The 27,133-nt window shown below is 47.2% G+C and overlaps 1 protein-coding gene across 2 annotated transcripts in view; it reads right to left on the reverse strand.

Annotated features, from left to right (window-relative positions):
• Positions 1 to 1,110: 1,110 nt before the first annotated feature.
• The window catches only part of RETREG1 (reticulophagy regulator 1), a 175,334-nt gene continuing 149,311 nt past the window's right edge, over positions 1,111 to 27,133 (reverse strand). For both annotated transcript variants that reach the window (XM_075314875.1, XM_075314876.1), the window contains 4 exons: positions 14,340 to 14,477; positions 13,484 to 13,551; positions 7,566 to 7,692; positions 1,111 to 2,005 (listed from right to left, as the gene is read on the reverse strand). In XM_075314875.1, coding sequence (XP_075170990.1) covers positions 1,539 to 2,005; positions 7,566 to 7,692; positions 13,484 to 13,551; positions 14,340 to 14,477 — 800 coding nt within the window. In that variant the 3' untranslated portion in view covers positions 1,111 to 1,538. The remainder of the gene's footprint in view (positions 2,006 to 7,565; positions 7,693 to 13,483; positions 13,552 to 14,339; positions 14,478 to 27,133) is intronic.

Raw genomic sequence — 27,133 nt, forward strand, 5'->3', positions numbered from 1 at the left:
CTGAGCCTATACTATACTAGACTGCAACTGGTCTCAGTTGCCTGTGCATATACTGAGTGGGATGTCAACAAGTAACGGTGGGAGTGGCTACAGTATAGCCATTGAGCGCCGCCGTGACTGCCCAGTGCTGGAGCCGCACCCAGATGACTGGATCGGAGCACGGTGCGGTAGCAATTTAATTTCCTTTTCTTCCATCTACTTTTCGTACTATAGGCAGCCAGGACATCTTTTGAGTGGTAATAACTGACCCTGTACTGCCCTGACATTAATGACCGAGAGGAAACTGATGACATGTTCTCCTTACGTGTGACAAAACACTATGCCCAGATTCTGATTTATCGGATTTATCATATCAGTTTCTTAGGCCCCTTTCACATGTCAGTGATTCTGGTACGTTTGTGCTTTTTTATAAACGTACCAGAATCACTGACATACGCAGACCCATTATAATGAATGGGTCTGCTCACACGTCAGTGATTTTTCACTGCACGTGTCTCTGTGCAGCGTACCCGCGTGTGCGTGATTGCTGCACGGAGACATGTCCATTTTTTTCTGGCATCACTGATGTTCCACGGACCACGCAGTGGTGTGGTCCGTGAAACATGTGCCAGAAAAAAACGTGCATTTAAAATAATAAACATTTTAACTCACCCGGCGTCCAGCGATGTCCTCTGCAGCCCGTCCTCCCTGCTGCTTCTAAGCCGGCTGATTACTGTCGCGCATATTCATTATGCGCGACACAGCCAACCCAGAAGCAGCTGCTGCGGGGGTCACCGCCGTCCAGATGCTGCGTCGCGGGAGCGATCAGCACCATGGACAGCGGGAGCGGGCGCAGGTGAGTTGATTTCTAAGTGCAATGACGGGCCACGGATAACGGAGCCCGGATTGCACTTAGACAACCCACGTGTGCCGTGATTCACGGCACACGCAGGGACATGTGCGTGTTTTACACGCCAGTGAAAAACGTCACTGTTTTTCACTGACGTGTGAAACGGGCCTTACTGACACATAATTCTTTAAATGATGTAATAGTAATTTTAGAGAGTCTTATCATAGATCCTATTCATTATAGTGAAAACCTAAACAGAAAAGTCCGAGACTTTACACATCTCAATTGTGTGTAGTCTTGCCAGCATTTTATTACTATTTCTTGCAGGATGGACCTTACCGTCCAGAAGAGAGTAAAATTATCTTTTTGGAAACTTTATAGTGTACATGTGACCAGATAAAGACACCTTGACAGCTGTGTCTTTCGCCTACAACTTATAAGAGCTATGGCTTGCTCGTGGCACGTACACATACACAACTCCATGAAATCAGGATGTAGTAAGGATATCGCTGGTAATACAGTTATGGTTTAATGCAATAGTTCATTTGGGCCTAAAGTGACAACATGTCCTATGGGGAGCAATGCTTAAAGCTTGAGCGAATACACTTCTAATTAATCTTGTTGCCTTTCTGTTACTTCTCATACTCTATTGATTTGTTCTGTGAGATTTCTCACAATCTATAACGTAAGGAGTGGAAATTGTTAAATGTTAATGACCCCCAAGAAGGCTGGAAAGAAATCCTGAAGATGGCTTTTTGGCCTCTGATTCTTGGCTTGATGAATGTCCCATTTCATCGTCTATATCCTCCAACTCTGACTGGTCCAAAAGTTCAAAGTCATCAGCTTCTTCTGTACCAATATCCTCAGTGATGGTGGCAGCTGTGGGCTGTGGGCACAGCAAGGCAGACTGTAACTGGTCAGTGATGGCTGCTGTGATGGCCTCGCCAACAATACTAGTGACTAGGTTATATGGCTGCTCGTTACCCAGAAGTATAGACAGAGCTTCTGAAGAACACTTTTCATCAGTGGATTTATGACTTTTTTCATGCTTTCTCTTTAGTGTTGAAGGTATGCCTATACTGGAGTCTTCATCATTTGATCCCGAACCATTCTCTGGAGAAGGGAATTCAGTTAGGTCTCTAGAAAACACCTCCTCTTCACTTGGTCGGTCAAGATCTGCATAACAGAGGAAAAGTTATAGAAGTGTGTATAAGGATGTGTGTGATATAGGGAAACAATGCTTATTTATTAAGTTTTCACCTGATAATACAGTACTGAAACTTATTTGCCTTTTTTGTCTATTTGTCTAGTACAGCAGTTACGTCCCAATGATCGCTCAACTCTGAATCACCTCGTCCATCGTTGTACTACTCTACAGTCCCCTGTAGAAAGCACCTCTTTAAAGAGGACCCTTCAATGGGTGTTTTAATTTCAAACTATCTTCAAGAATAAACTAATTATCTCCTCCAAATCCCGCTGCTCCACTGATTCAAGAACATTTTTTATTTGTATTTTGTGCCCCGCCGTTTCAAAGTTATGCTTCCCCAGTAATAATAATGTAAATTTTCCCTTAACTCAGCATGTACCACAGAACTTCTGTGGGCATTTGCTTTTTCTTTTATGACATTGGCCAATCAAAACACTGGACCCGCAGAGAAGTTCAGTGGGACACTTTCAGTTGGTTGCAGGGAAAATTTACATAGTTGTTGCCGGGGGGCTTAACTTTGAGGCTGAAGGGGACAAAAGAAAAATAAAAACTGTACCTGAAGCAGCGGGAATTGGAGGAGATAATTAATTTAAATAAAAAAAATTAAAAATCCAGTGGAAAGTCATCTTTAAAAATGTATGGAAATTACTATCTTGTACCATCCACCATTTACACTGTAGTTTAAATTTAGAAGCCAAAAGTCTGTGATTATCATGTCAGTCTTACACGTACATGAACGGCCAGTGACAAGGCAGCCATAATACGCTAGAATTTATACTATTAAAACTAAAAACTTAATTCTTTAAATTGATCTGGTAACCCCACATCAAACCTAGTTCACCATTCTATGCACTGGACAAGGGTGGGGGTAATACCACAGTTCATGCAACTAGCACTCATCCCCTCCATCCTTTCGATCAGGTATGGAGAACCTCTGGCTCGCAGGCCGTTTGCGGCAATGACTTTTTCTGCAGCCCCGGGAACCACAGTGCGTGAGCTGCAGCCGCACGTTTGCCGGCCGCCAGTCCTTTAAATCCCAGTGCGTGATGCGAGGAAGCGTACGCACTCTGGGTAGATGCTAGAATATACAGGCTTCTTCCAGATCCTGATTGCAGCCCGTATATTGTAACAGACTTACCACTGAAGACGCTAGAATGTACGGGTTCCTTTCGGGACCGGACTGCAGCCCGTACATGCTAGGCTCAACACTGGCCTTTGCTAGCGTTCTTGGGACTTATCTTGTGAGCGGGGTAAGCAGCACGCTGCACTCCAGTCATAGAAGAGGTGCAGCAGACTTACCTGCCCCCCTGCTGTACATGCTTCCTGGACCTGTGCTGTGTGACTCTTCCCCCCCCGTGTCAAGTGCTGTGTTCCCCCTAGTACTGTGTGTATCCCCAAGTGCTGTGTAACCCCTAGTACTGTGTGTACTCCCAAGTGCTGTGTAACCCGTGCTGTCCGTACCCCAGACCCTCCTGGGATGTATGTGCCCCAGACTCTCCTGGGATGTGTATGCCCCAGCCTCTCTAGACAGAGACAAACCTGGAAAAGCAGTCATGAGAAACATGATCAATATCCGCAAACATCACAGCGGCTTCAGCCACCACATAAGGGGTGAGTTAATTGTTTGACCAAATATAGCAGGGTAGTTTTCAAGTTGATGATTTGGTATGGCCCCCGGAGGTTGGTAGAAAATTCCAAATGGCCCCCGCCAGAAATAAGTTTCCCCACCCCTACTTTAGAACTTATGACTATTATATACAAAAATGTACCTATTCTGAATCAGGGTGTGAGAAAATCATCAAAGAAAATGAATTTCAGGCTGTGCTGAGGAGAGGAAGGTCACTTTGTGATCTCTTATCCCCAATTTAATATATGGGGCAAAAATAAAGCACTACAACATGGTCAAAGTGGTGCACCACATATAAGTGTAGGGGTCAGAAGGGCTCAGTGTGCTTTCTGTGGGGAAGCTTTGGCGATCATCACACTGGTGATGGTGAGTTCTGAGTGTCACTGCTGTGGCGATGGTGCTGAATGTCTCTGAGTTAGGTAAGAAAGGTTGGGGACCACTGTTTTTTGCAATCGAAAAAGTAAATTGTCTGCCACAAGGTAGAGATTGGAGCAGACATTTGCTTTTGAGGGAAGCATCTTGTAATTTGAAATTCAACTTTACATACTATTAGGGTATGAATTATAAATAGTGATGGGCGAACTACTCCGTGCTCAGTAAGGCTACTTTCACACATCAGTTTTCTGTATTCAGGCACAGTCCTTTTTTTTCCTGATCCAACGGATCCTGAAAAAAAAGTGAAAACCGTATCCACCGGATCCGTTTTTTTAACGGATCCGTTATGCCGGATCCGTTAAAAAACGGATCCGGTGGATACGGTTTGCATCCGTTTTTGCATCCTTTTCGTCCGGTTTTTGGCTGGATCCGTTTTGTTAATTACATTGGTGCATGCGCAGTTAACAAAAACGGATCCGGCGGCCGCATCCGTTTTTTACCGCATTACGCCGGATCCGGCGTCCATAGGCTTCTATTGTAAAACACGCCGTATCGCGCCGGATCCGGCGCGATGCGTTTTTTTTGCCGGACAAAAAAACGTTGCAAGCTACGTTGCCTCCGGCCGCCGCATTTATTTATTTTGCCGCATCCGGAAAAAAACGGATGCACCGCAAAGCCATCCGGTACAATCCGGTAACAATGCAAGTCTATGGGGAAAAAACGGATGCGGTACTGGATCCGTTTTACCCGTTTTTTTCCGGATTGAACCTGATGGCAAAAAACTGATGTGTGAAAGTAGCCTAAGTGCAAAGAGCATTTTGATGCTTGGGTGCTCAGTATTAATTTAGAGTATATTGGAAGTCAATGGGGAACTGAAGCATCAATAATTATAAACAAAATTTGTCATTCCTCTATTAACCTTGATTATGAACAAACTAATCTTTAGTAATTTGGGTGTATGTAAGATGTTGGGCTCTGTTCACACATTGAGGTTTTGGTCAGGTTTTTGCTGGTATGTGTGCTGTGGCTGAGTGTATCCATGACACAGCAGATGTTCTCTCAGTAGGTTCCACTCATCTTTTTACTATGCAGATACTGATACAGATTGCTGGGCAGGTGCTGATGTCTGAATGAATTCTTAGGGTATGTGCGCACGTTGCTTTTTACCTGCTTTTTACCTGCTTTTTTGCTGCTTTTTCTTCTGCGCTGTTTAATGCCAAAATGGATGTGTTCTTCTATTCAAGCAAAGTCTATGGGAATTTGGGTTTCTTGTTCACACTATTGTTGTTCAAAATGCTGCCTTTTTGAGGCAGAACTTTGGTCAAAAACTCAGCTTTTCAAAGAAGCAACATGTCAATTGTTTTTGCCATTTGGGTTTTGCACTGCAAAGCTGAGTTTTTGACCAAAGTTCTGCCACAAAAAGGCAGCATTTTGAACAACAATAGTGTGAACAAGAAACCCAAATTCCCATAGACTTTGCTTGGGTAGAAGAACACATCCATTTTGGCATTAAACAGCGCAGAAGAAAAAGCAGCAAAAAAGCAGGTAAAAAGCAGGTAAAAAGCAACGTGCGCACATACCCTAAGTCTGTGTCCGCACTTTGCGTTTTTACCTGCGTTTCAGCAGCGTTTTCAACTGCAGTGTTTTCATGCCAAAATGCATGCATTTTGATTTCCAAGCAAAGTCTACGGGAAATGGGGATTTCTTGTGCGCACTTTACAGTTCAAAACGCTGCGTTTAATTTGCATAAATTTGGGCAAAAACTCAGAGTTCAAAGAAGCAGCATGTCAATTGTTTTTGCCATTTGGGCTGCGTTTTGCTAACATTGAAGTCAATGAGAAGTTGTAAAAAGCAAGCAACATCAAAATTCCAGTGTTTTACCTGCTTTTTAGCTGCAGAAAGAATGCGTTTTGGACTACATAAACGCATGCGTTTCTGACATCAGAATAATGGAATGATATGTCCCTTTACACACACACATAGTCGGACAATTAAATTAATGAAAAATATTAATTTATTGCTATTTTAGCGATAAATAGTATAAAACCGCTATAATTATATGAAATATAACTATTTTCGTTATGATATCAATAATTATGTGTTCCTTTTTTTCCCCTTTTTTCATTGTGTTTGACTGTTTAAACTTTATTTAGCAGTGTCTTTATGTTCAAAACACATCTGTCTAAACGCAATGGAAAAGCATGTAAAAAGCGCTAACAACGCGGCTAAAACTCATGCGTATTTACCGCGATTCTGTGATCAAAAGCAACTTTGGCAAAAGCAATTTCTGCCAGAGGATGCGTTTAGAACTGCAACTACGACGACGCAAAGTGCGGACATAGCCTTATAGTGATTTTTGGGTGATGCAATGTTTAATATGTGAACACTGTATTAACATTTGGTAACAAGTGAATGAGGTCATATAGTGATTTTGGGTGGTGCAGTTACATATGTGCTTCCAATTCTTATCATTCATGGTTAATTGCTATGCTAAGCCTGCTAAGAGTATTAAAATTGCTTTAGTTTTGATTTTTTTTTTTAATATTCACTATGCCTAAAAGTGGCTACATGCCAGAAAAGTGTCAGATGTTCTCTATGGAATACACGCAATAATACAACATGCTGGTATTTTTATTAAGATGGAATAAAATTTGGATGTTTTTACACAAGAAATTGGGGTGTGCAGTTTTCTCTGCTTTCTCCACTATAATGAATACTACAACTGCGTAAATCACCCAAATTGGGAAGGTTTTCAACATCTGAATAAAAGATTTACTTTCAATGACGGCAAGCAGACATCTTGAAAATAGTAAAGGACACAATGGGATAAATACATGACAGTGGTGCAAAGGAAAAGTGGAGTAGTTTACCCCAAAGATGCTTCTCTTTTTTAGAGGCTGTGATTGTTTACCATGGACAAAAAAATCCAATTTGCACTGATTATTTCACCAAGTATTAGTTAGATACAACATTACTAAAGAATAACCAGTTAATTCAGTACTTGATAGATTTGGTTGCCTTTGCGAAGTTGAAAAGATGATTACATACAGTACATCACAAAAGTGTGTACACCCCTCATATTTTTGTAACTATTTTATATCTTTTCGTGGGACAACACAGAAGATGTGACACGTTGCGTCTCAAGAAGCAGCACCGTATCAATGTATGTTTGCAGAGTCGCAAGTGTTCTCAGTGATAGAACCCAGCGTAAATCCTCTCCGCCCAAAATCCTGATTGTGGGCACTGACGCTGCGTTTTCCCACAGAGAACACTAGCGTCTCCTTAAGAGGAATGACATTGCATCTAGAACGCAGTGTCTTCCTGATCGTGGGAGAATAGCCTTATACAAGCTGGACACTGCCTACTTTACATTGTATCAAAGTGTCAGATCTTCAGTGTTGTCCCATGAAAAGATATAATAAAATATTTACAAAAATGTGAGGGGTCGTAGGAAACTTAGACTGGCATGTTTCTTCCTATTTTCCTACAACACTATTAGTAGTAGCAATTTCCTCGAGTGCCCATACCATCTGACGTATCGCTCTGTGGAGTGTACCCTTCTGAGAGGTTGAATGTTCCATTGTCTGTCCAGGACAAGTCGGAGGGTTCTGTTCCAGAAACTGATAGTTCTTTAGCTATTGTTTCTGGACTGATCTACAAAGCAAAAATTGTATATTAATGAGAAAAATCATGGTACAATCACATTCTAACTCAGTATATTAACCCCTTCACCCCTGGGAGATTTTCCAATTTATTTTTTTTCCTTCCCCTTCTTCCGAGAGCAGTAACTTTTTTTTTTTGTTCAGTCAATCTTGCCATATGAGGGCTTATTTTTTTGCAGAACGAGTTGTATTTTTGAATAAAACCATTAGTTATACCATATAGTGTACTGGAAAACAGCATTGCTCAGATCTGCAGAAAAGCTCACCTCTTGTCACTGGCGGCAGTCGGCAAAGTGAAAGAGGAAGTGACTCATGCTAGCTACAAGAGTCATCACCTGACCCTGTGCTACCATGATAACCATCAGATCCACGTGATCACATCACTTGACTTCCGATGGCGCCGGGTAAGTGATTGTTTACCACGGCCTGCATGTACAGTGTTCTGTGACATTTTCACAGCGCGTTGTAAGGGGTTAACAGGCACAAGTGGGTAGTGAATCCACTCGTGCCTGATAGCAGCACATGTCAGATGATTTGAACAGCTGACATGCACAGAGATCACTGCCCGCGGCAGCGATCTCTGAAGATTGATAGTCAGGCCAGCGGTGTGACTGTGCTGGTGGCCCAAAGCGTGCACTCTCCATCCTGTAAACACAGGCAGTTTGGTCTCTGCAGCACCAGTGGAGCGCAGGTAGAAGGGGCTTGTAAGTTCTATAGCAAAAGAAAAGTGCTCGCTCCTTATCTAGGAAACAAGCCACCTGTAAAGGCCCCGTCACACTAAGCAACATCGCTAGCAACATCGCTGCTAACGAACAACTTTTGTGACGTTGCTAGCGATGTTGCTGTGTGTGACATCCAGCAACAACCTGGCCCCTGCTGTGAGGTCGTTGGTTGTTGCTGAATGTCTTGGGCCATTTTTTAGTTGTTGCTGTCCCGCTGTGAAGCACAGATCGCTGTGTGTGACAGCGAGACAGCAACAACTAAATGTGCAGGCAGCAGGAGCCGGCTTCTGTGGAGGCTGGTAACCAATGTAAACATCAGGTAACCAAGAAGCCCTGTCCTTGGTTACCCGATATTTACTTTTGATACCAGCCTCAGCCGCTCTCACTGTCAGTGCCGGCTCCTGCTCTGTGCACATGTAGCTGCAGGACACATCAGGTTAATTAACCCGATGTGTGCTGTAGCTAGGAGAGCAAGGAGCCAGTGCTAAGCATTGTGCGCTGCTCCCTGCTCTGTGCACATGTAGCTGCAGCACACATCGGGTAATTAACCCGATGTGTGCTGTAACTAGGAGAGCAAGGAGCCAGCGCTAAGCAGTGTGCGCTGCTCCCTGCTCTCTGCACGTGTGGCTGGTCACTGGTTGCTGGTGAGCTCACCAGCAACTCGTGTAGTGACGCTCCAGCGATCCCTGCCAGGTCAGGTTGCTGGTGGGATCGCTGGAGCGTCGCAGTGTGACATCTCACCAGCAACCTCCTAGCAACTTACCAGCGATCCCTATCGTTGTTGGTATCGCTGGTAAGTTGCTTAGTGTGACTGCACCTTAATAGATCTAGTTTTACCTAGGCAATGAGCAGTATGCTAAAAGAAATTAAATCAATTAATACTACATTGCTCTTGAACAGAGGTGATCTTTAATACTTTGTATTTTTATACCATGTGCAATATAAAATCAGAGCCTGACTGTACAACTATGGTAGAGTAGATTTTTCTTTGAAGTGCTCCAGTGATTTAATTGACAGGTCTCTCACAAAGCAGTCAATCATGTATAACTGTGCGAAGAGAAGCCGGTTGGTGGCGGCACAGGACTAGTCTCATCTCTGCCTATGGACCCCAACTACTTGTGCAAACTATTTTCTCTGAAATGCAGGGGAGTTTCAGAGAAAAGGCTGCAATTGTGAAGCTAGTCTGCGATTCATGCCTAAGGGGTACTTTGCAAATCGAAAGTGACGCACATCCGGCGTCGCTGTCTACATCGGAGTATGTGAATCCTTTTTACTACGATTAACGAGCGCAAAAGCGTCGAAATCGAATGATCGGTGTAACGTCGGTCATTTCCATAATTTCGGAAGGACCGATGTTACGATGTTGATTCTCGTTCCTGCGGCAGCACACATCGCTGTGTGTGAAGCCGCAGGAGCGAGGAACATCGCCTTACCTGCGTCCCGCCTGCAATGAGGAAGGAATGTTTATGTCCCGCTCATCTCCGCCCCCCTGCTTCTATTGGCTGCCTGCCGTGTGACGTCGCTGTGACGCCGCACGACCCGCTCCCCTTAGGAAGGAGGCAGTTCACCGGCCAGAGCGACGTCGCAGGGCAGGTAAGTGCATGTGAAGCTGCCGTAGCGATAATTTTCGCTACGGCAGCTATCACAAGATATCGCAGCTGCAACGGGGGCGGGGACTATCGCGCTCGGCATCGCTACCATCGGCTTGCGATGTCATAGTGTGCAAAGTACCCCTAAGAAGATGATACAACCCCTTTAAGGCTTACTTGTCAAATATTACCAATCAGAACCAACAAAAACAAGCCTCATAAATTTGATGCAGAGAAAAGAGTCCCCATATTGGTGTTAGATACATAACCCCATGACTATCAGCCATATAGTCCCCATAAGGTTCACACCTCATGGTCCCGTCTGGGATTGATAGGACAACAGATTAAGGTCTGGAAACCAGCACTAAGGGGTACTTTACACGTCGAGACCGCTAGCATCGGCTAGCGATGCCGAGCGCGATAGTACCCGCCCCGTCGCACATGCGATATGTGGTGATTGCTGCCGTAGCGAACATTATCGCTACGGTAGCTTCACACGCACATACCTGCTCGGCGACGTCGCTGTGACTGCCGAACTATCCCTCCTTCAAGGGGGAGGTGCGTTCGGCGTCACAACGACGTCACCGCGACATCACTAATCGGCTGGCCAATATAAGCGGAGGGGCGGAGATGATCGGGACATAACATCCCGCCCACCTTCTCCCTTCCGCATTGCCGTCGGGACGCAGGTAAAGAGATGTTTGTCACTCCTGCGGGTTTACACACAGCGATGTGTGGAGCTGCAGGAGCGACAAACAACATCGTACCTGCGGTCGACCCGACATTATGAAAATGAACGACGCTACACAGATCACCAATTTTCGACGCTTTTGCGATCGTTTATCGGCGCATCTAGGATTTACACTTTGCGATGTCGTTACCGGCGCCGGATGTGCGTCACTAACGATGTGACCCCGACGGTATTTCGGAAGCGATGTCGCAATGTGTAAAGCCCCCTAAGGCTGGTGTCCCACTTGCGATTCCCTTGCGTGTATCTCGTGCGAGTTTTGCAGTACATCACCCATCACGAACTCACACTCTGCTCACAGGAGCAGGTCGGTTGCATGCATTATGCCAGAACATGAACCTTATACAGAGTGATTCACTCGCTTATTTAACGGGAAAAAGTGCTGTAACTTCTAAAAGACGATCGGTCATACTGGAGTTTGGACTGTACATACTGTTGATCGTGAGAAACTGATGTTTTAAAGCAGGTTTGAAAATGTCCACCATTTGCATCCAAGCACGCCTGCACGCACTGTTCCATACGGTTGAAGGACATCTAGGCTCATTGCTTGAATTTCTCACTGTATGTTCTCGCGGCGTGCCTGTAATGTTTGTGGATGGTTACTGTACACCTGACCTTTCAAATGTCCCCAAAGGAAAAAAAATCTGGCGGTGTTAAATCAGGCGATCTTGGTGGCCACAGTCCCTTGGAGATTACTTTGTCATCACAGAAGGCTTTAATCTCTGTCACACTGACAACCATCATGTGACACACTGCACCATCTTGTTGGAAGTAGCCCAGTCTATGTTCCTCATTGTTCAGCTGACTGTCGAAGGTTTGGAAGAATTCCATGTACACTGCTGTCATTGTCGCTTCAATAAATATGTGGCCAATTATGGATTACCTGGAAATGACACACCAAACACCAACTTTTTTTAGATGCAGTAGAGTCTCATGAACAGTGCGCAGATTATCAGCTGCCCAAATACAGGTGTTGTTTTTAACTGGCATGGTCACATAGGTGAATAGGTGAAACCAGGCATCGTTGGTGTACCACATATAGTCCAATATGTTTTATTTTTCATCAATTTAGGTCAAACAACTGACAATGAATTCTCTTCTCTTGATTGGACCCTTTAAATTCCTGAACGACAGTGACTCTACTTTTCTTGGCCACTCCACATATGTGGAATACGACATGCCTGTTTCTTGGGAAAGCCTGTGCACGGATTGCAACCTCCAGACTTCTTTAGAAACTCACTTTGGCACCTCTTTAAGCACTCAGTTTTCCAACAGGAATTCACAATGAAAAACCGCTCCTCCAAGCTACAGTTTACCAGCATTATTCATTCCAGAAGTCTGCTCTTAAACCAAAGTACTGTTATATCAAAGCGAATTTTTCCATAGGAAATAATTGAAAACGCAGATAATTCCACAACCCAAAAATAGCAGAAAGTACAGTACTGTATCCACTGTATATGTATCCATAAGTGCAAATTGACAGTACAGTATAGTATACAGAATATAGTGTATACCATACAGTACTGTACAATGGAATTTGTAATGTTATACTGAGGAGACACTGGAGCTAACTAAGGGAGTAGTTAGCAGACCAACCACTAGGGGCGATAGGGTAGTAAAACAAGCCTGGTCTAATGTAACGCTACCCTGAAGGGAAGCACTGAAGCTGTCCTAAGAGCAGTAAGCAGGCAAGCCCACTAGAGGGCACGAGCACTGGAACAGGGACACAAGTCAGAAGGAAATGTGCAAAGAGACGAAAGAAGAGAGGTACTCGGGACAGAAGGAGAACAGAGGAGGAGACAAGGACAAGACGGGAGACACAGGTCAGGTCTGGTCCGGAGAGAAACAGAGGTCGAATCAGGTCAGAGGAAGACTGATGTCAGGATGGGACAAGACAGAACACAGGTCACTCACAGGAACGTAACACAGTTGAGCCGGAAACATCACTGGCCAAGCACCAGAGGTGCAGCGCCAGGATATAACGGTCTGTCTACTCTATAGATAGAAAGTTACCTCCAGGTTTACACAGAGCTGGGGCGGATCAGAGCGCAGTGAAAGGATGGAACCGGAAGTGTGCGCGGTGAGCATTTGCTCGTATTGCAAGTTCCTGCTCATAAACCAAATTACAAAATTTGTGTACAGCTTTGCTCGTCTAGCGGAAAGCTCGCAAAGTGAAATGCATGCACCACACAAACAACCGACGCGCAGAAAGGCATGCAGCAATTCTCTCTTAGTGGAGACGGCCGGCAGAGCGACGAGTATGTCTCTCGTCGCTGAGATTCATTGCACTGTCACTTCGCATGAACCAAAGTATGTACAGTCCAAATTTCAGTACGGTCGACCGTCTTTTAGAACAGCAATTTTTCTGGGTAAAGTAGCGTATGAATCACTGCTAGATATGTTATTGTGGTGTGCACGGATGTATTTATCACTTATCAGCTGGAGAGACGATGATAACTATTACTTTTATACAGAAAAGCCATTATAGGAGCACTTTGGTAAAACCTGATTCAGTGTTATCCATAGAGCAGGTCCGGGAGACACTGATCTGTCTGCATTTTCATACAAACCTATGTCTGGCTCCTAAACCTCATATAATCCAGCACCTTTACTTCTGGATCTGAGCCTGTGGCAGATCAGAAAATAAATGGCCTTCCAATTGGATTTAAGTGGTGTGTCTAATCTGCCTTAACCTGTTATGAATAATCAAGCCTTATTGCTCACCTGGGGGCACAATGCTGAGATCTCCAATTCACTATCCTCTTCTAATGGAATTGTTTCTGTCTCCTTTTCTGCAAAGAATAGAAATACTTATTTAAAGGGAATCTATGACTAGGTTTTTGCTACCCCATCTCAGAGCATCATGATATAGGGGCAGAGAACCTAATTCCAGGAATGCAGGCTGCTTTCTGTACTTTTGATAAATTCAATACTTTTGATAAATTCAACTTTTTATCTGCTGCAGATCTAACAGTTCTGTATAACTCCACCCACACCACTGATTGGCAGCTTTTGTGTACACTGTGCATAGGCAGAAAGCTGCCAGTGTTGGAGGTGGGTTATACAGCGCTCATGAATATGGAGGACTATATGCGTTATGCTGGCAAAAATCTGTTGACAGAGTCCCTTTAAATAACTTCAATATTTCATAAACATATTTTAGTTACTGATAATTCCGTGATTTTTAATTTTGTGCATTAGGCCGAATTCACGAGTCATCACACTTTTTTTTGGCGTGTGAGAATTCACAGTTTTGTCTCATTGTGATGGATTCATTTTTAGTTAGTTTTACAATGTGTATTTCATCCATTTTTCTCATTTAAAAATCAAAGCTTCTCCTGTTTACTCTGTAAAAGAGACAGCACTTGGGTGCATGCATATGGCATCCAAGGGATATCCATTTTTCTCACTGACCCATTTTCTTGAATGGGCAACTTTGATGTGCAAATTGGATAAAAGTAATGGATATGTCTTTATTTCTTTTTACATAAAATTTGGAATTCTTAAAAGGTAAGGTAACCAGACATTTAATGTCCTGGGTGAGTGGCCCGGACTGGCTGTTTTAGAGCAATGTACTTACTGGATTTAGCTTTGATGCACAGGTTGACAAATAACCGCAAGACATAATAGAGTTTCCGCAGAAGTGCCCTCACCATGTTGCACACTATGTGCGCTACTACATCGCATTTCCTTAATGGACACAGGAAGGCAAACAATACTGGATAGAAAAAAAGAAAAAAAAAAAACATAACATGATTTAGAATAATGCTCTTTTTTTGCCATTTTTAATTGTTACAAAATCAGTTTAGCAATGGTACATAAAAGCATCTGACAGACACGTATGTGCATAAAATGGCTTCACTTATTGCAATTGACAATATTTTCTGGTGCAGATGTTCATAAGACTTGGTGTGACTCTACATTATGTACTGTGGCCCCTTCACTCTAGTAACTGGATGGGGGTCCCAGCACTTGGACAACCCCTTCTTAAATACTGAATTCTCCATTGCAAACATTCCCGCAATGTCGGCATCATTCTCCGCGGTCTTGATTGACATTGTTAGGCCTTGTGCGCACTAGGCGTTTTTGCTGCGTTTTTAGCGGCGTTTTTTACCGCGTTTTTGTGCTGAAAACGCAGTGACATTGCTTCCCCAGCAATGTCTATGGGTTTTCAGAAGTGCTGTCCGCACACAGCGGTTTTTTGTAGCTGCATTTTTGTGGTGACCACAAAAATGCAGCATGTCAATTATTTCTGCGTTTTTCACTGCGTTTTTCACCCATTGCGTTCAATGAGATGTTCAACAACGTAATGAAAAACGCATATAGCTGCGTTTCTATGACTAAAAACGCAGCTATAAACGCAAGGGTTGGGCAGTAAAGTGACGTGTACAGGAAGAGGATTCCTTCTGTTGGTAAACACAGAAGCATGAATCCTCCTGGCACCGTCACCGCTGCGTCCACAACCCGCCCGGTGCCATGTCAGCTCCGTGCGGCGCCATGTCTGGGCGGGAGGTGGAGGCAGCGGCGAAAACAAAAGTGAACAGTAGAAAAAAAATAAACTGTCATATATACTCACCTGTCTGCAGGGTCCCGGTGCCATGCCCGCTCCCATCTCCTCCCGGTACTGCCGCTCTGGCTGTGTGCAGTCTCCCCGGGGCACGTACGAAGCTTGCAGGACTTGGCGGTGGATCACCTGATGCAGTCACCTGACGCATCAGCTGATCGTAATTCTCGCAGTATCGCCGGCTTTTTCGCGCCCATCCGGCTATCAGCTGATCCTGCCGTCAGGGGACTTCATCAGCTGATTACCGGCAGCTCCTGCAGCGATCGGACAGGATCAGACTCTCATCCGATCGCTGCAGGAGCTGCCGGTAATCAGCACAGACGTGAGTATTTTTTTTTTTTTTGCACTGATGCTTCAGCTGATTGTATAATCGGCTTTTATACAATCAGCTGATGTGTGATGTGCTTCAGCCCCTAGAACCTGACACATCATCTGATCGCTCTGCCTTCCAGCAAACCGATCAGATGATATTGGATCCGGATTGGACGGCGCAGGACCCTTGACCCAGGATTACTGCGGAGGGGGGTTCTTTATTTTAATAAAGATGGAGTCACTAATTGTGTTGTGTTTTATTTCTAATAAAAATATTTTTCTGTGGTGGCCATGTCTAATATTGGCGTGACACCATGAATTTCGGGCTTAGGGCCAGCTGATAATATACAGCTAGCCCTAACTCCATTATTACCCAGTGAGCCACCCGGCATCAGGGCAGCTGGAAGAGTTGGATACAGCGCCAGAAGATGGCGCTTCTATGAAAGCGCCATTTTCTGGGGTGGCTGCGGACTGCAATTCGCAGTGGGGGTGCCCAGAAAGCATGGGCACTCTGCACTGCGGATTCCAATCCCCAGCTGCTTAGTTGTACCTGGCTGGACTCAAAAATTGGGCGAAGCCTATGTCATTTTTTTTTTTAAATTATTTCTTGAAATTCATGAAATAAAAAAAAAAAAAAAAAAAAAAAAGGGCTTCCCTATATTTTTGATTCCCAGCCGGGTACAAATAGGCAGGTGGGGATTGGGGGCAGCCTGTACCTGCCTGCTGTACCTGGCTAGCATACAAAAATATAGCGAAGCCCATGTCATTTTTTTTTCTTTTTGGGCAAGAAACTTCTGCATACAGTCCTGGATGGAGGATGCTGAGCCTTGTAGTTCTGCAGCTGCTGTCTGCTCTCCTGCATACACTAGTTCTGCAGCTGTCTGCTCTCCTGCATACAATGAACATTTTGAAGAAGGAAATGACATCAGACCTTTTTTTTTTTTCATCAACGATCTTTAATGGCATTGTGCACTGATTAAAAACGCAGTGAGCAAAAATGCAGCAAAAAACGCACCAAATCGCGGTAAAAACGCATGCGTTTTTGTCGCGTTTTTTAGCCGCGGGTGCGTTTTTTGAGACAAAAACGCACATAAAAACGCAGCGTGAAAAAAACGCCTAGTGCGCACATACCCTTATGTGGTGTGAGCACTGCAGTCAGTCATAGTATAGTGTACCACTAAGGCTAGGTTCACACTTCCGTTGTTTTGCATCAGTCACAATCCGTCGCCTTGAGGAATTACGGTATCCTGCAAAATATTTTACAGGAGTCCAGTTTTTCCCCATAGACTTCTATTAGCGACAGATTGTGACCGATTGCCTTGCGTTGCATCAGTCGTTTAGTGACTGACCGTCAGGCGGGAGCAACTCTGAATGTAACGTTTTTTTGGAGCGGCAAAAAAATGGACTCCGCAGGTGTCCATCACAATCCGTCACAAGCTATAATGAATGTCTATGGTGCTGGATTCCGTCGTAATCTGTCACACGACAGAATCCAGTGTCGTGTGACGGATTATGTTATGCAACATATCTTTGTATTAGAAGTTAATTATTTGTTTGTATTTCACATTACTTTGTGGGTGACAAAACCTTTGTCTTGCCAAAATCTGACCTTTTCTGTTTTCATTAAATGATCAATATTTCAGCTTTGCAGCAACTTTATTTTCATAACCTAAACCAAATTTGGGAGGGTTTCAGCTTTCAAAAGAGTAATTTATGAAACCAATGGATGAATTTAAAGTCAGGTTAGAAGCTTTTATTTACATAACATGGATAAGCAACAGAACTTCTGTCAGGGACTACTTTAAGGGCTATGTGGGGGACATCATACTATTTGGAGGCCAACATACTATATGGAGTGCTATGTGGGGGTCAAAATGGAACTTGAAAGGGCCATCATTATTGGGGGGGCTATGTGGAGGCCATCATACTATTTGGAGGGCTATGGTGGGGACCCTCATGATATTTGGAGTACTATCTGGGGGCCCATCATACCGTTTGGAAGGCTATGTGGAGGATATCATGCTATTTGTGATGCAATCCTACTATTTGCAGGGCTATATGGAAGCCATCATACTATTTGCAGTGCTATGTTAGAGGCAATCATACTATTTGTAGCACTATGTGGGCGTCATCATACTATTTTAGGAGCAATCATAGTATAGGGAGTGCTATGTGGGGGCCATAATGGTACTTGGAGGGCTATCATACTATTTGGAGTGCTGTGTTTGGGCCATCATAACAAACATACTATTTAGAGGGTTATTTAGGGGTCATTACACTGATTAGAGGGCTGTGTGAGGGCCATTATACAGTATGGTGTCACGCTCCCCGGGTCCTCGGTTCCGCTCCCCGGGTCCTCACCCCCGCTCCCCGGCTCACCTGCCACGCTCCCCGCTCTCCAGCCTCCGGTGCCCGTCCTTCCCAGGCCCCCTGGTCTCCGATCCCGGCGCCCGACGGCTTCCCAGGCCCTGGCCGGCTCCCCTGCGTCCTCCTCTCAGCTTCCTTCCCTGGCTTCTGGCACCCGGGCGGCGCGCATGCGCATTAGGGCGCGCGCGCGGTCACTGACCCTTTCTTAAAGGGCCAGCGTCCATTAACAGGAAATGAGGCTAAACAGGTACAGGGTATAAAGGGGGTTATTGTCCAAGGGGGCGGGGCCTGATCTTCGTGTTTCCTAAGCTAGGAGTCAGGTCTCCTGGTGTCTCTGTGCATATACTCACCTATCTCTCTTGTAGAGCCGTGCCTGCCTCGCCATCCAGTCCTGCCGTATCCTGAACCCCGAACGCTGTCCATCTGCCATCCTGACAGTCCGCACCATCTCGGATCCCTGCGGTGACCCGTCATCTCGCTCCAAAGGTTCCGGACCCCGCCTGACATCATCTCGGCTTCCGAACCTGAGCTGCGTCACCTGGACTACCACCCGTGACTCCGTGGTCCCAGGGACTTCTCCGCTATACTCGTGTGCACGGACTGTTCTGCTGTTTATAGTGTTCCAGCTACCGGACTCTTTACTACCATCTAGGAGTTCGGCCCAGTGGATCCACCTCCTGGGTCTGCCCGTCCACCTGGCCGTGACAGTAAGATCAGGCCATGGATCCCGCTGCAGCACTAGCAGCCGTACAGGAGGAACTCCAACGCCAGCGTGAAGTCCAGACCCGCATGCTGCAATTCATGTCTTCTGTGGACGCCCGCCTGAACACGCTACAAACGGCAGTTACGACTTCAACATCCCGGGCTTCCAGTAGTCAATCCACGGATCCAGCTCCTGTGGCGACTTCTTCAGATACCACCAGACTTCGGTTGGCTTCACCACCCCGGTACGCCGGAGACCCCAAGACCTGCAGGGGATTCTTAAACCAATGCTCCCTCCATTTCACGCAGCTGCCGCATTTGTTTGCCTCCGACCAAGCCAAGGTCGCCTTCATCATGTCCCATCTAGAGGGTGAGGCACTGGCGTAGATGAACCCCTTGTGGGAGAAGGGGGATCCTGTGACCACGAACATCCAGGACTTCCTGCAGGCATTCCGTGGTACTTTTGATGAGCCCGGACGCGCCTCCGCGTCTGCTTCGTCTCTTCTCCGGTTACGTCAGGGGACTCTGACGGTGGGTCAATACGCGATCCGGTTTCGCACCCTGGCCTCAGAACTCGGGTGGAACAACGAGGCCCTAACCGCCGCCTTCTGGGAAGGACTCTCAGGGCGAATTAAAGACGAGCTGGCGGGTCGTGACGTACCGACCACCCTGGATGCCCTGATTGCCCTAGCGACTCGAGTGGACATTCGCTTTCAGGAGCGATCCAAGGAAGTGTCCCGTGAGAGACGTCCAGTACGGCATTCCTCTCCTCCGCAGAAACCCTCCGTACTTCAGTCATCGACAGCAGGGGCTCCCGTCCACGAGCCCATGCAGATCGACCGAGTGCGTCAGTCTGAACAACGTCGAGCAGAGCGGCTCGCCAAGGGTCTCTGCTTTTACTGCGGTGAGGGCACACACCTGCTACGCTCCTGTCCAGAGAGGCCGGGAAACTCCAAAGCCTAGGATTGGTAGGAGAGGCCACCCTAGGTGCTGGGACTCTCTCTGACCCGGTTACATGGACAGTGCAAGTGACAACGGGAGAGACGCGGTTCACGGCTGATGCCTACCTCGATTCCGGAGCAGCAGGCAATTTCATCCAGCAGGCCACGGTGGACAAGTACCGGGTGCCTGTTATTCCACTCGACAAGCCCCTAGTGATTGCCTCGGTGGATGGGAGACCCCTCTCTGACACCATCTCCTGGATCACCAGGCCGGTCGAACTGCGTATCGGTGCCCTTCACACCGAGAACATCGCTTTCTACGTTCTCCCACACATGTCCCACCAGATCCTGCTGGGACTTCCATGGTTGCGGACACACGAACCATCAGTTAGCTGGGGCACTGGCGAAATCACCCGATGGGGCTCTTCGTGTCATGAGAGGTGCCTAAAGTCCATACAACCCATCCGACGACCTCCGGTTCCAGAGAACCTACCGGGGCTGCCCTCGGCCTATTGGTCCTTTGCAGATGTCTTTGATAAAAAGGAATCCGAGGTACTGCCGCCACATCGTCCATACGATTGTGCCATCGACCTGCTCCCAGGAACAACACCACCACGAGGACGCATATATCCTTTATCTCCAGCCGAAACAAGGGCCATGTCTGCTTACATCTCAGAGAGCCTGGCAAGGGGGTTCATTCGGAGATCCTCCTCTCCTGCTGGAGCAGGTTTCTTCTTTGTCAAGAAGAAAGAGGGCGACTTACGCCCATGCATAGACTACCGGGGTCTGAATCAAATCACCGTAAAAAACAAGTACCCTCTGCCGCTCATTCCCGAATTGTTTGACCGGCTTAGAGGAGCTCGTGTGTTCACCAAGCTGGATCTTCGGGGTGCTTACAATCTGGTACGCATCCGCTCTGGTGACGAATGGAAAACCGCGTTCAATACGCGCGATGGACATTATGAATACTGCGTGATGCCCTTCGGCCTGTGTAACGCTCCTGCCGTCTTTCAAGAACTGGTGAACGACGTGTTCCGGGACCTTCTCTACATCTGTGTGGTAGTGTATCTAGATGACATCCTTGTCTTCTCTCCGGACCTCCAAACCCACAGAGAAAACGTACAGCTGGTTCTACAAAGACTGAGAGAGAATCGTCTGTACGCAAAGTATGAGAAGTGTGTCTTTGAGCAGTCTTCTCTCCCCTTTCTGGGGTACATCATCTCTGATACTGGACTGCAGATGGATCCCAAGAAGGTCTCCGCCATTCTCAACTGGCCTCCTCCTACAAGCTACAGCTCCCGGCCACGATGAGGATACCCAACTCATTCCACGTCTCCCTGCTCAAGCCGGTTGTCCTTGGTCCCTTCTCCGCTGCTGCCAGTCCGGCTCCTCCACCTATTGCCGATGACGACATCTATGCGGTAAGGGATATCGTGGCCATGAAGACCGTACGAGGTCGACAGTTCTTCCTGGTGGACTGGGAGGGGTATGGTCCTGAGGATAGGTCCTGGGAGCCCAGGGAGAACGTGGGCACTCCTCTGATCCGTGCCTTCATGTCCCGGTTGCGGGGAGGGGGGCGTGGGGGGGGGTACTGTCACGCTCCCCGGGTCCTCGGTTCCGCTCCCCGGGTCCTCACCCCCGCTCCCCGGCTCACCTGCCACGCTCCCCGCTCTCCAGCCTCCGGTGCCCGTCCTTCCCAGGCCCCCTGGTCTCCGAGTGGTGGAACAACGAGGCCCTAACCGCCGCCTTCTGGGAAGGACTCTCAGGGCGAATTAAAGACGAGCTGGCGGGTCGTGACGTACCGACCACCCTGGATGCCCTGATTGCCCTAGCGACTCGAGTGGACATTCGCTTTCAGGAGCGATCCAAGGAAGTGTCCCGTGAGAGACGTCCAGTACGGCATTCCTCTCCTCCGCAGAAACCCTCCGTACTTCAGTCATCGACAGCAGGGGCTCCCGTCCACGAGCCCATGCAGATCGACCGAGTGCGTCAGTCTGAACAACGTCGAGCAGAGCGGCTCGCCAAGGGTCTCTGCTTTTACTGCGGTGAGGGCACACACCTGCTACGCTCCTGTCCAGAGAGGCCGGGAAACTCCAAAGCCTAGGATTGGTAGGAGAGGCCACCCTAGGTGCTGGGACTCTCTCTGACCCGGTTACATGGACAGTGCAAGTGACAACGGGAGAGACGCGGTTCACGGCTGATGCCTACCTCGATTCCGGAGCAGCAGGCAATTTCATCCAGCAGGCCACGGTGGACAAGTACCGGGTGCCTGTTATTCCACTCGACAAGCCCCTAGTGATTGCCTCGGTGGATGGGAGACCCCTCTCTGACACCATCTCCTGGATCACCAGGCCGGTCGAACTGCGTATCGGTGCCCTTCACACCGAGAACATCGCTTTCTACGTTCTCCCACACATGTCCCACCAGATCCTGCTGGGACTTCCATGGTTGCGGACACACGAACCATCAGTTAGCTGGGGCACTGGCGAAATCACCCGATGGGGCTCTTCGTGTCATGAGAGGTGCCTAAAGTCCATACAACCCATCCGACGACCTCCGGTTCCAGAGAACCTACCGGGGCTGCCCTCGGCCTATTGGTCCTTTGCAGATGTCTTTGATAAAAAGGAATCCGAGGTACTGCCGCCACATCGTCCATACGATTGTGCCATCGACCTGCTCCCAGGAACAACACCACCACGAGGACGCATATATCCTTTATCTCCAGCCGAAACAAGGGCCATGTCTGCTTACATCTCAGAGAGCCTGGCAAGGGGGTTCATTCGGAGATCCTCCTCTCCTGCTGGAGCAGGTTTCTTCTTTGTCAAGAAGAAAGAGGGCGACTTACGCCCATGCATAGACTACCGGGGTCTGAATCAAATCACCGTAAAAAACAAGTACCCTCTGCCGCTCATTCCCGAATTGTTTGACCGGCTTAGAGGAGCTCGTGTGTTCACCAAGCTGGATCTTCGGGGTGCTTACAATCTGGTACGCATCCGCTCTGGTGACGAATGGAAAACCGCGTTCAATACGCGCGATGGACATTATGAATACTGCGTGATGCCCTTCGGCCTGTGTAACGCTCCTGCCGTCTTTCAAGAACCGGTGAACGACGTGTTCCGGGACCTTCTCTACATCTGTGTGGTAGTGTATCTAGATGACATCCTTGGATGTCCACCAATAATGACATACAATCACACCCCATGTCTTTTTCTGACCAGGGTGACAAAGCGTCCCTTGGGCGTGCTTCCCTGCGGATGAAAAGACACGCAGACAAGAAACGTCTGGACCCTCCGTGTTTCTCTCCTGGAGATCTCGTCTGGCTTGCTTCCCAGTACGTCCGCCTGAAGATACCATCATACAAGCTGGGTCCTCGCTACATTGGGCCGTTTAAAGTCCTCAACAAGATCAATGAGGTCTCCTACAAGCTACAGCTCCCGGCCACGATGAGGATACCCAACTCATTCCACGTCTCCCTGCTCAAGCCGGTTGTCCTTGGTCCCTTCTCCGCTGCTGCCAGTCCGGCTCCTCCACCTATTGCCGATGACGACATCTATGCGGTAAGGGATATCGTGGCCATGAAGACCGTACGAGGTCGACAGTTCTTCCTGGTGGACTGGGAGGGGTATGGTCCTGAGGATAGGTCCTGGGAGCCCAGGGAGAACGTGGGCACTCCTCTGATCCGTGCCTTCATGTCCCGGTTGCGGGGAGGGGGGCGTGGGGGGGGGTACTGTCACGCTCCCCGGGTCCTCGGTTCCGCTCCCCGGGTCCTCACCCCCGCTCCCCGGCTCACCTGCCACGCTCCCCGCTCTCCAGCCTCCGGTGCCCGTCCTTCCCAGGCCCCCTGGTCTCCGATCCCGGCGCCCGACGGCTTCCCAGGCCCTGGCCGGCTCCCCTGCGTCCTCCTCTCAGCTTCCTTCCCTGGCTTCTGGCACCCGGGCGGCGCGAATGCGCATTAGGGCGCGCGCGCGGTCACTGACCCTTTCTTAAAGGGCCAGCGTCCATTAACAGGAAATGAGGCTAAACAGGTACAGGGTATAAAGGGGGTTATTGTCCAAGGGGGCGGGGCCTGATCTTCGTGTTTCCTAAGCTAGGAGTCAGGTCTCCTGGTGTCTCTGTGCATATACTCACCTATCTCTCTTGTAGAGCCGTGCCTGCCTCGCCATCCAGTCCTGCCGTATCCTGAACCCCGAACGCTGTCCATCTGCCATCCTGACAGTCCGCACCATCTCGGATCCCTGCGGTGACCCGTCATCTCGCTCCAAAGGTTCCGGACCCCACCTGACATCATCTCGGCTTCCGAACCTGAGCTGCGTCACCCGGACTACCACCCGTGACTCCGTGGTCCCAGGGACTTCTCCGCTATACTCGTGTGCACGGACTGTTCTGCTGTTTATAGTGTTCCAGCTACCGGACTCTTTACTACCATCTAGGAGTTCGGCCCAGTGGATCCACCTCCTGGGTCTGCCCGTCCACCTGGCCGTGACATATGGAGAGCTGTTTGGGGGTTATCATATTATAAGCAGACCACTATTCAATGTGGCAAGTTTCGTGGGGGCCACTATACTGTATGAAGGGCCACTATATTGTAAGGAGGGCTGTATGGGGGCTATCAAATTGTGTTAAGTGCTATGTCAGTAATATCATACTGTTTCTGGGGGACTTTGCGGGTCATAATCCTGTGATTGGGTCACATTCATTATTATGAGGGCATCTTAGTACATGGGATCACTAAGGGGCTTCAATAGGAACAAAATTACTTTGTAAGGGATGCAAAGTTATGGGATATGCTCTTTTGTGACTCTGCCAAATATGTATTTTTATTTTTTTTTATGGAGCATGGGCAGGAGGCATTGAGGACTTCTACTATGGGGTCTCATGATTCATATGCACGCCCCTGTGCGGTTACAGGTATGCCTCTGAGTGACAGTTCTGGTGAGTAGCACAGCTGTAATATCAGTAGAACTGTAAGTATATGTTCGCATGCAGCTTTTTTTTGTGTGTGTTTTTTTCCTGCAAATTAAAAGCAGTATTTCCAGTTCAACCAAACTGTATGACATTTCAGAGATCTCATGCACAGGTTTCTTTTTTCTCCTGAATGAATTTGAGAACTGCAGTGTTTTTTCACCCATATGAAGCAATGAAAAAGTGAAAAAAAATGCCCCAAAAAAAGTTTTTGCTGCACTTTAATAGTATTTATTTAAGCATGTTTTGCAAATAAAACTAACATTATCAAGCATGTAGTATAGATAAAGCACACATGTAATCTGCACCCAAAAAAAAATTAAAAAAACGCTAAAAAAAAAAATAAAAGGCGAAAATGCCGTACAATAGCAATAAAACGCTACGTTCAAAATGGCCAAGAGAACAGGATTTCACTGCAGAAAAATATGCAGTACCAACGCTGCTTGTGAAAATGGCCTAAAGCTCAGTACTAGTTTTTGCTGTAACATATTCAGCAATCAGAGATTTCTTCTGGAGTCTGTCAGTATATTTACATTATATACACTGTGTGCAGAATTATTAGGCAATTTGTATTTTTGATTAATTTCATTATTATGCAACTAAAAATGCTGTTGGTCAATCCAAAAGGTTGATTAATCTGAAACCTAAATATTTAAGAAAGTAAAAGTGAGGTTTTGTCTTTTGAGAATCTGAGGGCATACCGCATTTTTTTGTTTTATAAGATGCACTGAGGATTATAGGCATCCCTAATTTAGAGAAGGAAAAATAGGAAACATTTTTTTAATGCTAAATGGAGGGTCCGTCTATAATCTTAGTGGGTCTTATATTAGGTCACCAGGGGGCGCGGCCATGGTTGAGAGGCTCAGGAGGGTCACTGGAGGCAGAGTCGGCTCATGCTGCGGGCTCAGAGAAGGGGGTGTTGCGGCTCAGGAGGGTCAGTAGAGGGTAGGCAATACTGCGTGGTTGGGGGTGTCACTTCGGCAGGCGGCATTGATCTACCCGTGGGCTGCGGGGTGTCACTGCAGTGAAGCGGCTCAGGAGGGTCAAAGGACCCCTATAATCCGGATATAGCTTACCCGGGGCGACTCATAAGAGGCAGGTTTGGCGATACTGAGAGCTCTGAGGAAGGGGTGCCACTCCAGTGGAGCGGTTTAGGAGGGTCACAGGATGGGGTATCCCGGCGGCTGGTGCAAGTGATCTGACTGCGGGCTCCATTGAATCGCCCACAGTTGACAAGAACTTGGTGGCCATTTTATTGAAGTACATCAAGTAAATCTGCGCACGCGCCACCTCTGTGGACATTTTCTTGAAGTTCATCGCGTCAACCGTGGGCGATTCAATGGAGCCTGCAGTCAGATCACTGGCATCGGTCGCTGCGACATCCCGTCCTGTGACCCTCCTGAGCCTCTCCACTGGAGTGATACCCCCTCCTCAGAGCCCACAGTATCGCCAAATCTGCCTCTTATAATCCGGATGTGGCTTACCTGGGTGGGCTCATAAGACACACCCTCATTTTACCCCCATTTTTTGGGGGGGAAAAAAAAGTGAGTTTTATAGTCCGGAATATACAGTAACTATTGGGCAACTATTAGTGTGCAACTAAACGAAGAATGTAAATTTTCCCACCCTACTTTTCAATAACACTCATAAGCATTCGATCCATGGAGTCTGTCAGTTTCTTAATTTGTTGACTATCAACTTTGTTAGGACTAGTGATGGGCGAACCCCAGATATTCGAGTTCGGGAGCCATGCCAAAACATTTTCAGAAGTTCGGGTTCTGAGAACGCCACCCTTGTGTCCGAACACCGAACTTGGACTTTACAGTTATCGGATGGGGCGGGGAGGGGGTTGTAAAATAAAGAATATAGTTAATAAACATTGTCATTATACTTACAGGTCCCGCAACGCGTCCTGCAGACTTTCTCCTGGGTCCAATCATTGCTGTGACCCTGGTAACCACCAATGACTTACAGGACCTTCCATGACGTCATAGCCATGTGACCAGTTTGTTGTGAATGTTGTACAGATATTGGGTTACAGACTGGTCACAAGGATATTACATCACGGAAGGTCCTGTAACCCACAAGGTATCAACAGTCACACCAGACTGGTAACATGGCTATGACATCATGGAAGGTCCTGTAAGTCAGATATAGCAGAGTTGAACATGCTCGCCTGAATTTGGACTACGTCGGATGGGTTTTTTTTTGAGTAATAAAGATGGGAGTCCTAAATGTCTTCTGTTTTATTTCTAATAAAATATTTTTTTCTGTGTTTTCCTTTACTGTTAAAATCACAATCACAGACGCTGTCCGTGGGTGTCTGTGATTGGATGCTGGAGTAACCTGAAACCAGCCCATACATTCTAGAATCTAGAATGTATGGGTAGATACCAGGTTACTCCAACAGCCAATCAGACGCCCATTCTGCGTGACAGCGTCTGTGATTGCCTGTTGGGTCCCTCACACATATAGTAGTGTAAAAATAAATAAATTTTAAAAAAATGACGTAGCACTCCACAGTAT

Source organism: Anomaloglossus baeobatrachus, chromosome 6 (genome assembly GCF_048569485.1).
Source record: "Anomaloglossus baeobatrachus isolate aAnoBae1 chromosome 6, aAnoBae1.hap1, whole genome shotgun sequence".
Lineage (NCBI taxonomy): Eukaryota > Metazoa > Chordata > Amphibia > Anura > Aromobatidae > Anomaloglossus > Anomaloglossus baeobatrachus.